A 14,689-nucleotide genomic window follows, 5' to 3' on the forward strand; every position below is an offset into this window, starting at 1 on the left:
TTCTTGTTGTTTTTGAAGATACAGACTAACTCAGCTACGTCTCTGATACTCTTTGGAGAAGAATTGCAGTTTAAAGCATTGAAGCAGCATATTCTTTTTGCATGAGCATTGAAATTTCCAAAGTATAACAGTTGTTAGGAGTTTGGAAACCCATGGCTAAAGCGTAGACAATATGGTACAGTATCATTAAGTTAATCTGACAGTATGATTAATGGTTAGTAATTTACATAAGCTGTTGTGATTTGTATTTACTGCAGAAAAATATTAAAACCATTGGAAGATGTCCAGTTAAAATCCTGCATGTAAAATCATCTCTAACATGTTTACACCTTTAATTTTTACTGTCTAGGTATGAAACTGGGACCAGAAGCTTTCAGATTTGATGGCGGTGTAGAGGCCATTGCTACAAGGCAAAATGAGAAATATTATATCTTGCGACCTGAAGTTATAGAGACCTATATGTATATGTGGAGGTTCACTCATGATCCGAAGTACAGACAGTGGGGATGGGAAGCAGTAGAGGTAACAGTTTTGTGGGAATGTGTAGTGGGGTTTTGTTCCGTTTTGTTTTGTGAGATTTTTTTACTATTACAACTGAACATCTGGATAAATAATTTACTTTGCTACTGTTCTATAATGGAATACATGTTCAATTTGTGATTTATTTTTCTAAAACACTAGGTGATGCAGTAAAATACTCTCCAGAGGTTTAGATGAAATCAGATAATTTTGGCTTCACTAAACCCAGTCATGCCAGTGATATACATGAGAAACAAACCTCGCACATTTTCTCAGTTGCCTTTTAGGCCAGAAATTCTGCAAGTTGGTTTTGAATGCATAAGCAGGGTTTATTGAGGAAATCTGATCAGAGTCAAATGCATGACCAAAAATATGTAGTAAAATGATTTTACATGGAAAATTTATTATTAAAGGTTTTAGCAAAAGCTTTTGTGTCAGTAATATCTGATTATTGCACTTTGATGACACAGTGTATAAGTTTCTTTTGATCTTTCTGAAAGTAATTTTTGACCAAGACTTCAAAAGTGCCTGAAGATTTTGGTCAGAGTTTTAGGAGTCTCAAAACTGAAGTCACTTCAGAAATAGTCTTAATTCATATTTGTAAGGCCAAAAGTAACCATTAGATCATTTAGTCTTACTTCTGGCACTGTGTTTGTTACCAGTGTACTAAAGTCAAATAACTATTGACCATAATTTGAGTTGGGCTAAAGTATCTCTTCCAGCAAGGCATCCAGTCTTGATTTGAAGACATCAAGAGACTCGTTTAAGTTTGTGCCTTATGTCTTATATGACTTGTCTGGTTTCAGTTTTCCACCTTTGATTCTTGTTACATCATGTTAAATCAGCTAGATTTAGTACCTGTTATGTTGTCCCCAAAAAAGTATTTGTAATATATAATGAGGTCTCTTCTCAAACTCTGAGCTCTGGGGTGCATTTGAGGATGAGGGGAGCTTTGTACAAGTACCCTAGAAAATTGTTCCCTGAAAATTAGAAGAAAGGGTCTGAAGACTCCATTTCACATCTCCTCCCGCAAATGTGTTGACTTATTTTCAGTGTTTACCTCTAGCTCTCTCTGACACTGGGCAGGAATGAGTTGTTAGATTTTATTTTTTTACCATTTTTGTCACTGGGAAATAGATTTCAACTTTCTCACAGCTTTCAGAAGCTCAAGATATATGCAGCATGTGAGTTTTTTACATTTTCTTTTCAGTGCTGCTCAAAGTTTGACTGACCACCTGCACTTTCTTATCCATGTTCTTTTTGAGAACTTCCTTCCCTAGCTATTGTCTTCATCTAGTAGCAGTGATGGTGTAGCGTTCACTTTATTCTGTCATGACTGAAATGAATTTGATGAGTCTTACAATTTGAAGTCTTACCAGCTCACTATATGGAGAAGCTCTCCTTGTCTTTGTTACAAATTCACTATAAGTTACAGTTTCCTAGCACCCAAAGCTGATCTTCAGGCCTGACCTTGTGTGGGACACAGGTCACTGGGCTTCCCTGAATTAATTCTTGTTTGAACTATAGCATGTCTTTTTGAAGACAGCAAGAACCCATCACAACCTTTGGTAAGAGTTCCAATGGTTATTTGCCTTCACTGGTTAAAAAAAAATACATTTTATTTCTGTTCTGAAGTTGTATAGCTTCAACTTCCAACCATTGTAACTCATTCTAGCTTCATCTTCTAGACTGAAGAGTCCTGTGTTATCCAATATTTCTTCCTACAGATTTGTCCATCTAAGTTCTCGTAGTAACAGAGAGAGAAAGCCATGCTAGGCTGTGAAGTCATTTCTTAGCATTCTTTTTAAGTCTTTCCCTGTAAGACATGTTTTCGAGTCCTTTAATCATTCATGTTGTTTTTTGCTCCTCCTCAGAGTTGTAAATACTCTCCTTGATTTGAGGACAAGAGAACTAGATCCAGTATTCCAGTAAGAGTTGTAACAAAAAACAAATACAGAGGTAATATATAACCTCTCTTCCTCTGGTCAGTGCTCTCCCTGCTGACATATGCAAGGATCATGTTAGCTCTTTTTTCCACATCACTGCACTGTGAAAGCTCACATTCAGGTAATTTTCCCCCTTGGTCTCCAACCTTTGTCAGAGTCACTGCTTCCCAGGGTAGAGTCCCTCATTTTATAAGTACGGTCAACATTTTTCATTTCTGGCTGTAGACGTTTACTTTTGGCCTTATTAAAATGCATATAGTTTGTTTACCCCCAGATTGCTCTGTCAGTGACTGTCTTCTTCATTATTTACCCAGTTTTAGTGTCCTTTGCAAATTTTATCAGTATTGATGTTATTTGTTTTCCAGATTGATGACGATGATAAAAAGCATAGCACCAAAAACCAATCACTGCAGGACCCCACTACAAAAAGACCTATTGTGTACTGAGCATGCCTCATTTACATTTACACTTTGAGACCACTCAGTTACCCAGCTTTTTCATAATTTAATGCATCTCATCACCATCATGGTTTTTTTTAAGTAATCCCATCTACTGCTTATCTCAAATTTGGCTTTCTCCATTCTGTTTATCAAGTGACAGAATTATAAGCTATTTTGAGATGCACTCGTGAGAATTTCCTTGTGGGGCTGAAACTGGTGATAATGCTTGCTCTTAAAGAGGGAAATAACAACTGTGAAATAGGAACACTTAAAAAAATTGATCTGCTTGTATTCTGAATTGCCATGTTAATGCAGATGTTCCCATGAATCACAGCCTAGTGTCTCACAATTCAGATTCTCCTACTATGGCCTGTAAGCCATAATATCATGTTTTAGCATTAAAATTTCAGCATTGGAAGTCCAGGCATATGTAGCTTAATTTTTGAATTAACTACTGGTTGAAGTAGATAGGGAACAATGCACAAAATAGAAAACTGGCCAGAAAAAAAGTCATATATTAAAAACACACATATAAATAGGTGTGTGCTGAGGTTTACATTACAACATTTTTCTTCTGGTTAACTGTTCATTTTAAATACATTGCTGTGTTTTCTAAATCTACAAATAATCTTGCACTGTGGTATGAAATGGTGTGAGCATGACTTATAAGCTAAAACAATATGCAGATAGCTTGCTTGGATTTCTAACAAAAATAAGTTATGACCTACACGCATGCAGCAAAACACAGATTGATCTTAAACAACCTCTGAAGTGAGTAGAGGGGACACATATTGTGGTAATAGTGACAGATTTTTTTACTCACATATCTCACTTGGAAATGCTCCTTCTGTCAGCTCACTAGTTGACATGCCAAATGTATTTCCTCTGTTTTTCAGAGTATGTGACTTCAAATGGAACAGCTTTCTCTATGTAAATATATATACATATGCACACACTATAAGCAGTCTGTGGAATTTTTAGCACTGATGTGAAAAAAGGCGGGGGAATATTGTTCCAGTTCTTAAGTATTCTGACAGTTGGGAAGTTTAATGTTCCTGAAGTTGAACCTAAACATTTTGTGCTGCATTTTAAGCCCATTGCTTATTTTTCTGTCCTCAGTAGTAAAGAACAATGTATCACCCTTTCCATTACAACAATCCTCTACGTACATGAATACTGATCTTGTTGCGTCTGTCTTCTCATCTCCAGACTGAACAAACCTTTTTTTTCCCTGCACTCTTTCCTTGGAGCTCATGTTTTTCTAAACCCATTAATCATTTTTATTGCTCTCCTCAATATGGCTATGTCTCCACTATGTCATAAAGTCAATGTTAAGGCAAATAGCTCAACTTTACAATGTTGCTGTCCTTACTGTGGCTATGTCTACATGACAAAAATAACTTCACAGAGTTGCTTACTTTGAAGTAGAGCATCTACACACACCCTTACTTCAAAGTAGGGGCACTGCTTCATTGCCGGGAACGGAGTAAGGACTTCAAAGTTGGGCTCCCTTTAACTTCAAAGTAAGGGAAACTGCGTGTAGACTCTCTGCTGGCTATTTTAATGTAGCACTTAACTTTGAAGGTAGCTCCTAGTGTAGACACACCCTGTGAATACCATTAGGTTGATTTTAGGGAGCCCTAGGGTAGATATTATTACATCCACAAAGCAAAACTGCATAATTCCAACTTTAAAAGGTCAGATTAATGCTAGTGCGCAAATGGCAATTATTTACGTCGATATTTATTGGCTTCCAGAGGTGTCCCATATGTATTCAGCATTGCCCCATGGTTGTCAGCTCTGGCCGCTTCCATCTCCACTGCTCTAGGCATCAGCCACTTTGGCTACACCATTGTTTCTTTCCCTGCCTTCTACAAAACTCTCTTCCCACCCCCTCTTCAAGGACCACTCTTACAAAGAGCAATTCCACCAGAAGGTAGATTCTCTCCTTGTTCATGGAGATATAGAAAAAGTTCCACCTCTGTATAAAGAAAAGGGTTTTATGCAACTATTTCATAGTTCCCAAGACCAAAGGAGAATGGAAACCCATTTTTAATCCATGTCAGTTACTCTTTTTCCCCCAAAATTAAAGTTCTGCAAGGTTATGCTGGCATCAGTAATTCCTTCCTTGGAGAAAGGTACGTGGTGTGCAGCCCTTGATGTGAAAGGTGCTTTCATCCATCCCATTGAAGGTTCATCAGTTTTCTGATAGCACAGGAACATGACAGTTCAGAATACTCCCATTTGTGCTAGCAGCAGTACCCAAAGACGATGTGAAGATGTGGTGGCAGCACAAATGTGATGAATGACTACAACATCTTTCTGTATCTGAACAACTGGCTTCTAGTACACATGTCCAGTCTGGAAGTTGTTGGCAACCTTGTCCTTGCTCCACTTCCTGGCATCCTTGGGTACATGCCTAAACATGAAGAAGTCTACTCTGATTCTCAAGCATCTCAGAAAATGTATAGGGTCACCCCTGCAGTCTACCACAGTGAGGACCTACCTCACCACAGGCCAATTCCATATCAGGAGCAGCTTGTTTAAAAGCAAGTCCACTGACAAACCTGGAACAACAGTCCATGTCCATCTTTTTTGCCAAGCCACATGGCCTTATGCACTTAAATATCTTTGTTCACCAGGCTACATCTTTGCAGTCGGCAAGCGCAGCTTTGGGTAGTATTTACACCAGGCAGACATGGCACAAACACGGTAGCAGCAATTTTCATCATCATCAGTGCCCCATTTGCCTTTAGGCCAATCCTGGAACATGTGTTGGAGTCCCTTTCTTGCCTCCCCAACCAGACATGACAATCGCAGATGCATTCCTCCATCAGGTCAGGGAGCCCACATGAGCAGTCAGAAAATACGTGGACACCTCCCAAGGCCAAAACAGATATCAGTCTCTTGAAACTAAGGGCAGTCAGACAGGCCTGCCATCAGTGTTCTGTCTAACTTTTTCCATCCATATCCAAGATATATTTTATGCACACTGAGGCACATGCAGGTGCATGCCACGACTAGAAACACATGCTCCTGGCTGTGGGTCCTCTGCTAATCAGCTGTGCGGCATTTGAATGCCTCCTGGGTGGCGAAGTGTTCAGCTTACAGGGAACACAGCCTGCAATACATTCCTACCATTCATATGATTCCCAGTGTGTCTAGATAAAGTCAGACAAGACGCCCCTCTTCTATATCCACAGACAAGGTGAAGCAAGGTGCCCTAGCCTCAGGTACCTAGTGCACATGTGTACCCATAAGTAAAACAGATAGAGGCCACCCATTTCAAAGAATCCCTTGGTATGGGTAAGTAACCTCCATTTCTGCATTTTTTCCCTTCATTGTATAATTATGCCAATATATGCACTACATTAAAAGTAAAAAATACAGGAATTCTGTATGTGTTTATCTAGTTTCCCTAATTCAGATCTTTCCCAAGGACACTGTGACAAAAGGGTTCCTCTCATTTAGCTGCAGTATAATTGGATTTGGCACACTAACAGTAAAATTTGACAGATGATTAATTTTCTTAAACTTCTTTTTGTCTCTCCTGATTTCAGGCCCTGGAACAACATTGCAGAGTAGATGGTGGCTATTCTGGAATTAGAGATGTTTATAGCAGCCATCAAACTCATGATGATGTACAGCAGAGTTTCTTCCTTTCAGAGACCCTCAAGTAAGTGAGCAAGGCGACACAGTTTTTATTAATGAACCTGTACAGATCTCCTTTACAGATGAGTACTTACCATTAGGGTTGACATTCAGGTAATGTAAAATCTGACTGGAACGGTATGCAGCTTTTGTTGTATGGCAGGAAGACAGGTTGCGTTTTTATAAATAAATTGAATTCTGTGACTTTTTGAACTATCTTTACCTCTGTTAAAGACATTGATACTAACTGTTAAGAAATTACATTTCAAAGCTTTGATCGAGTTCTAGTTATACATGCCAATACCAACACCTCTGTTTTACTACACTGTCCTCCTGTACAGAATGCTATTCAAGTCAGTTTTGGAACAAAAGGAAAGGAACTAACTTTTATGGTAAACTCACACAGCCTTGAGAAGGGAACAAAAATAGGGGGGGGTTCAGTCTCTTCTCAGCTTTCAGCGAAATAAAGGAAATATTGTATCAGTCTTTTTTTTGCAACTCCATCTTGTGCAACAAGGAACTCATGCAGTTTCTGCTGAAAGTGTATTTCCCTAGTGGGTTTTTAATTTTGTATCTATTAATGTGAGATTTTTTTTTATAAGAGAACAGTGTACAAATTAGTATTCTGCCACTATGATATAATGCCTCAAGTCAAGCATGTAAGGATTTTGACTAGGCAAAATTGTTGGCTTCTTGGAGATTCTGTCACTGAGCCAGCAGCGTTCTGATTACAGTGGTTGTAATAACCCAGCCTGAAACCATGCTCCAAAACGCTTTTGCGAAAGAATTAAAACACAAAGAAAACACTTAACAGTAAACTCTCTTTTTGACAGTGCTATGCATAGGGAAGAGACTGATAACAACTTTTTCTGAAGTCCAGCATCACACACAATTTTCCTTTCTGGGAGTTATTCCTAGAGCCCTGTGCAGATACAAAATTTACATCTGCATCCATGTCCACAAAAATGAGCCCTGGATTTGCAGGGCTCTAGCTCTTCTCTTCCTGTCTCTGGAGTCAGTTCAAAGCTGCATTGCTGCCTGTGCTAACCATATACCCTTCTGCCCTTCTGTCAGATCTGCCTCCACAACAGCAGTCAGTGGAGGTTCTCTTTCCTCCTGACGTTGCCTTTGAGGTTTTTTTGTTTTGTTTAGTTTTGTTTTGGGGCTGTAACAACAACTCTTCTTCTTTGTTCTTTTCTCCACTCCTTTTCTCAAACCAGGTAGTGGTGCATGGCTAAAGCCACCTGGTGGCTGGTGTGCCATACCTGAAAGAGAGGACACATGTATGGGATTAAGTCTAAACAGTGCTCCATTTATGAGACAGTTTGAACAGGTTTTACAGGGGCAAGTTATGCCTTTCCTCTTCTGATTCAGCCAGCCAGCCCTACGGCTGCTAGGGCACACAGCTTTGAGTCAGACAACCATGTTAGTACCCCATCTCCTTGAGAATCCAACTCCACCAGAGACAAGACTGAACAGGGTAGACAAGGAAGAATAGCAGGAGGTCATAAGGATGAGGAGGACTTCATTCAGATGGCAAAGAGGGCAAGTCTTCTCAGCTTGTACCCACCCCTTGACCTGGGGGTGAGTCTACATGGGAGGACTCCAAGGGATAAATTTCTGGAAGACTCAAGGCCCTGCACAAGGCTAGCCACAAAAGACTCTATCCAGAGTATAGCCTGCTAGCCGTGCCTGCAAAGCCCATCAAAAATATATTCAAAAGAAATCAAAGGGTAAAGAAAATTACAAAAAATAAATAGGTATTTATTCCAAACACAACCACCTTTGTCGAGGAAGAAGAGCTATTTTCAGACTCTGGGGTTAGGAGTTGGACACACACACACAAAAAAAAAAAAGGCAGCTGTTTTAACACACACACAGGCCACTGAGAAGTTTGAAGCCTTGTGCAAAAAGGATTGTATCCCATTATTCAGTTTCAACCTGAGCTTGCCTTCAACCATTAGAGCAAATACCTCCTTACCAAATCATCATCTTAGGCAGCAATTCCCCTACATGCATCCTTTGAGGGGGTAATCTAGGAGAGGGGGAATCTTCTGAAAAGGATAAACATGTTAACAGATACGTTCTCAGCTATTACAAGCTGCAGAAGCCAAAGTACGGTTTTGCAAATGTCATATCATCAATGTCTTGGAGTTTCAAGCAAATTAAATCTTCTGAGATCCAGAGTTACCTGGAAGAGAACCACACCCTGGTCCAGCCAGTCAGCACAGCAGAGGCAGGCATAAAACACCCAAGGAGAGACAAGACATGAAGCTCTGCATTCAGAGGCATTGAAAATAACAGAAGGGGCAGAAAAGACAGCCTTTCCTGGAGATGGTCCATAGAAGGGAGCAGCTGAACTAAAACATATACTGGCCATTATGATGTCAAAAACTTAGAACGGTGCCAAAAACAAGAATTTACAATCTGACTACACAAACTTTGTCTACCTTCGGTCGTGATTGCCAGTCCATCGCAAGAAGGCAAAGCGGCCACATACTTCACCAGGGTAGCAGACCCCAAATCTATGGGGACAGGTGCTCTGTCACACAGATGACCTCAAGGCATGCTGTTTGCATATCCCACTGTTCCCTCTCATAGGCATACTGATCCAAAAGGTCACATGAGACAAAACGAGCACGCTAGTGGCTCAGGAGACCCTGGTTCTACAGACTAAGAGAACTAAAGTTGAAACCACCGCTGTGAATACCAGAGACCAAAGACCCTTTAACCAGGGCCTTCTCTCCCTCCACACCTGGGCAGTCTTCATCTGACAGCATAGCTGTTGAAAAGCCAAGTGTGGCTAACATTTCTCTACCTTCGAAAGTGGTAGATACTCTGCTGTCATCCAAGAGGGCTTCCTCACTAAAAGCCTATTCTTCTAGAGTTTGGTGTCAAGCATAGAAGAAAATGCAAGTAATTCTGAGATTCCAGTTATTCTGGACATCCTTCAAGAAGGCATTGATAAGGGACTTCACACCAGCCCATGTGTTAGTCCTCAGAAATGTACTGTTTGCAGGACACTTGGTCACTCTGGCAGAAACCTTCAGTTATCCAAGTTTCTCAGAGTAGACAAACTGGCCAAAAAAACAGAACAGTGTGAGATTCTGGGCTGAAAACTGGATTTTTTTTTTAACTTGATCTTTTTTTTTTCACTGCTATCAGTGTCTCCCACATTCTATTCACCATGGATGGACTCCAAGTGAGTTTTATTTGAATAGTTGCAGTATAACAAAGGGCTTGCTGCACCTACTTACTTTTTAGAATGGGAATGAATTTTAACTTTTTTTTTTTAAACACAGCTTTGGAATGAATCCTCTGGCAGCAGGCTGGAGAAAGGGGCATGGCTAACACAGACTATCCTACAGCTTTGAGTTGCCTCTAGAAACTGCAGACAAGAAGGGAATAAATTTTCCATTTTATTAGAAAGTTACTGAAATCAGAATGTTCCAAAACTATTCCAATGTTTTGTAATGCATTTTTAAGGTTTTGTTTACCTAAACAGAGTCATTGGTTTATTTAACCAGAAGCTTTAAAATGAGACAACATACCCAACAGTTTTCAAGTACTCTACGCTGATCCTTTTGGTCCTTGCCATCCTTGTGTATGCTGTTCCTGTCATCAGGGAAGTTATACCTGTGTTAACCCTGGAAAACTTTTTCAGCCAAACACTACTGTAGGCACATCCAGTATGGTATCTGTGCTATGCACTGAATGACAAGGGTGAAGAAAGACACAGGGATGCCTACAAACTATTGTGATTATATTTTGCTATAGAACTAGCTAATTTGCAATTTGAAAAAAAGGACTTTAAAAGGTTAATAAGAATGGTAATGATTAAAAACTAATCAGCATTTTCTACCAGTTCCCAGGCAGAGGTATTTGAGTTGGACTGTACAAATTTACAAATGTTCTATATTGTCTCCAATATCTATGCGTAACAGGTCCTAAATGTTTGCTAATGGTGATGAATATATTGCTATTAATATAGTCCTATTTAGTAAACCTTTATCCAAGATATTTTTCCAATCTCTCTTTTATTCAGATATCATGACTTGGACTAAAACATGCTCTCATGAGTAAGGCAAACAAGATTTAACTGCAGTATATGTAATCAGTTTTCTTTTGATCCATGTGGTCATTTAGAAAAAGCTTGTTCTGACTCTATTTCTGAAATAAATGTATAATGAATGATGAAACACATAAGGAAGTCCTATTTAACTTTAAGAACCTACACATGGTTATTTATCAAAAGAGGCATTTTTACATTGCCACCTGCTACTGTCAATCCTTGAAGCCAATTTTTATTAAGTAGTCCCAATGCTTCGTTCCAAAACATTAGTAATTGTCACTGATTGATAATATTTTTGCATTAGCTCTACTACCTAATATTATCACTGGTAGAAAGGGGGCATTAATATTCATCTGTGAAAGAGAATTAATTCCATCCTTCTCTTTTTTGAACCCAAAATATTTTAATGGTGCTGCCATGTTATCTGCTTTCTCTTGTCAGGTACTTATACTTATTGTTTTCTGAAGATGATCTTCTTCCATTTGAACATTGGGTCTTCAACACCGAGGCTCACCCTCTACCAGTTCTTCATAGAGATGATGAGAAGAAAGAAGAAAAACACAAATAAAACAATGTTAGATCTTGTTTTGTTTCATTCCTTAGAAGCTTCTTTCCAGTATTGGGCACACAATGCAGTTTTACTTAGTTTCCTGAGTTATTTTAAGTTTTAAGTCAACTGTTTTGCAGTCTGTTGTGTTTGCCAGTCAATATTTGTAAATGAACCTAAATTCATATCAGCAAAACTTTTAACTTTTTTCCAGTTGAACCACTTTTTTTAAGAATTCTGACATCTCTAGATTTCATTAAACTGCAGTGTCATCTTTGCCAAATAGAATAGAGAGGTCTGCATGTTACTTGTTTCCTATTATACTTTTGATTTGACTGCAAAATTCTTTCCTCCTCTGTGAGGAGATGTCTGCTTAAAGCCGTAATATTTTGCCATGTTGCAAAAAGCCATAATGAATTAAGTATGAAGAGCTTTTTTTCTTTTTCATTCTGTTAATTTGTTTTATCTGTATGTTATCTGAGACAAATCTTGTAACTGTGACAGCCTCTTCTTATGCGGGTCTATCGTTCGTTGGTAAAATATCTCCTAATTTTTTTCATTATCAGTGAAGTCTACGTAGGAATAGTTTCATCTCACGCAGACACAATTCTGTTTTAAAACTGCAGTGTGCTTTCAAAATGAACCTAAACATTCATACAAATCCATTATATTAGCTGATGGACAGATCTTAGTTTTTATCATCACTGCAAACTGAATTGTTTCTTCCATTTTCTAACCAGCATTACAATCACTTCTATATCAGTTTGATATGAGCAAAACTGGCATTACTGAATTCTTAAAAATGGAATCATATCTTGTTTATACCTATTTACATGATCTGTTGGCTTTTTCATTTGGCTGGATGTCTGATATATTAGATGTTACAAAATTCTTTCTGTAGTTAAGCTGCAAATTATTCCCGTCAGAGAATGAGAGATGATTTTTAATGAATTTTTATCTTATTTTTCACCAATTCCATTTGGTTTAGATTGTGGCCTAAGACATTCAGCTTTAACAAAGTAATTTAATATAATTAGAACAAGACTTCTGTATAGTTCAAAGGATACTTGTCATTTAAAAAAAAATCATTGTTTGCATTAGAAGATGTAAATTGACCAGAACTAATACATTTTGGAAGAACCAGAACAGTTTCCTCCAAGGATGACCAAAGTTACAAAAATACATAATGTTTAAATGTATTCTTTAGCCAAGAAAATATATTTTAATGAAGCCACCAAAGGAAGAAATCAGGCACAATTACTTTTCTATTTAAATGTATTTTAGAATAGTTTACATGAGTAATTGATATGGATATTAGAGACACTTGATTTGCAGACAGTGTTACTGTGTGGTATGTTCAGAGTAGGATATGATCACTAGCTTCCCAGCATGAAAAAGCACACTATTAGGTGATGTGACTACAAAGAAGTCAATATGGTTTAGAACAGTAATTCTCATTTCTTTTAAAAAAGTTCATATGATGACTCAAATGTCTTGCTTAGGCATATTTGGGCAGTTTGATTCCATAGCTGTAATTAGGTATAAATCTTTCTCTAAAGAAAAAGATTATGTTCCCTTCTTACTGGAAGTGCTGCAATCTAGATTTATTTTCAGGTAAAAGTTAAGGACAGAGGAAACTTGCTCCAAAATGCAGGGCATAATGGTAGTAAATCAGTATCCTTCCCTCTGCAGCCACACGTGGTATTCCACTGGCTACAGAAAAGGGTGTGTATCACACACAAGCAGCCTGTGTACTTCATGGAGGAGGCAAGACTGATGGATCTTTGGGGTTCGATGGGAGTATACAGGCTTTGTGAAGATATGCATCATTGGGCTAAGCCTACAGAAAACACTTGCTGGGGGCCATGCAAGCTTGGGTATATGAGGAAGTTTGTGGCCTACACATACATCTGCCTAGTGTCCAGGCTGGCTACTCTTAATCAGTGCTATCCTCAGGATCTGAGTCTTCATTATCCATATGTGTATTAGTTCATTTAACGAATATTGGTGACAAGGTATCCACATTTTCATACCTTGTCTTAGATAACCCTGGCTCCATTAAAATCGGTGGTAAATCTCCTTTTGATTTCAGTGGGCCAGGATCAGTACCATTTGAGGATTTTTTTTTCATTTCCCTCCACTCCAAAAAAGGCAATATTGAATTTTATCCAGTTCTTTGAAGTCCATAAACATCTTGAGCTGCCTGAGTGCGCGCTTCTGTGGGTCTCATTTCTGTGAGTCAGATAACCAGTAAAGTCAGAAAAATGGTGTTCTGGAGATATATGTTTTATAAACCTGGTTTTTACATTTTCTTGATCAGTGTCCACTATGTCCTACGGAGCTTGGGACATTGGGGGAGTGGAATTTGTTGTACATACAAATTTCCTTTACTCCAAGCAAATTAAAATAAAGAATGCAAAATGGTGTATTAATTGGATCCTAAGTGTTCAGATATTTAATTTTCATGTTGATTTTCTTGGAGAAATTTTGAAGAGTGTAATTTTTCTGGTTTGGGAATTATGATTCAGAAGAGCACAAAGTTGAGATGCGATTCTGTTATTGACAAAGTGTATTCAGGTGTACACACTGTACTGTACTATTTGTAAACTATGTAAGTAGACAAGAAGATTGTACAACATGTAGAATCTGCCAACTGTAAGAAACCCCTTTTTTGTAAATTGAGGAATATTGATTTTTCTAAAAGAACCCCAAAACACCAAAGTGTGAAACCTTCTAGTGAGTGCCATTTAATCAATCTGCTTTTACCAACAGTTGCCACATAGCTAGTGCTTACAATACGAAATCTGCTGTGTGGAAACTGCTGATTTAGAGACCGCTGTATATGTAATTGATAATTCATATAGAAAGGAAACTGCTGAATTTTGAAAAAAATGTAAACAGTATACAAATATGTTTGTGATGACATTGCCTAAACTCTCTCTCTTTTCACCATATAACTGTTCAGTTCAGTTTACATGTTAAATTCTAAACAGTGAATAATTTAAATAGCACTTAAGTTGCAGAAACAACAGTTTTGATACTTTGTGAAATAAATATTGCATATGTTTGTTGTATGACAGTTCTACAATACCCAATGATTCACTGTTTCTATGGTGACTTCATCATATGTATTATCCATTTCTGTGCATAAAATTGTTTTTTTTATTTGTACATTTAGTCTGTTCTACCTTTATATAAATCTCTGAAGTAATAGGACACCACAGATGAAAATGCAAAATTTTTAAGAACTATATTTGTAAACATTTCTCTATGGTGAATAAAGTCTTTTAATATATGGGTTCATTTTGTTACAGTTTATTCCTTGTTTTACTAAATGACTGAAGGTGCTCTATATTGAAAGAATTACAATAAGTATTTGAACAACCTGCAATAGGTGCAGGAGTAGATGAAGCAATATGCTTCAGAGTCCTGACTGGGACACTGTTCCACTGAATCCTGATCAGTAGCTCCGATCAATGGAGAATACTGTTAATAACTTGTTAAGGTTCTGTAA

At 38.0% G+C, this 14,689-nt stretch overlaps 1 protein-coding gene across 1 annotated transcript in view; it reads left to right on the forward strand.

Moving 5' to 3' along the window:
* Nucleotides 1-14,468, forward strand: part of MAN1A1 (mannosidase alpha class 1A member 1) — a 193,202-nt gene extending 178,734 nt beyond the window's left edge. The window contains exons 10-12 of the mRNA XM_074990664.1: nt 350-522; nt 6,466-6,581; nt 11,070-14,468. Of these exons, the coding sequence (XP_074846765.1) occupies nt 350-522; nt 6,466-6,581; nt 11,070-11,196 (416 nt within the window). The 3' untranslated portion in view covers nt 11,197-14,468. The remainder of the gene's footprint in view (nt 1-349; nt 523-6,465; nt 6,582-11,069) is intronic.
* The last annotated feature ends 221 nt before the right edge of the window (nt 14,469-14,689 follow it).

Source organism: Carettochelys insculpta, chromosome 3 (genome assembly GCF_033958435.1).
Source record: "Carettochelys insculpta isolate YL-2023 chromosome 3, ASM3395843v1, whole genome shotgun sequence".
Taxonomy (NCBI): Eukaryota; Metazoa; Chordata; order Testudines; family Carettochelyidae; genus Carettochelys; species Carettochelys insculpta.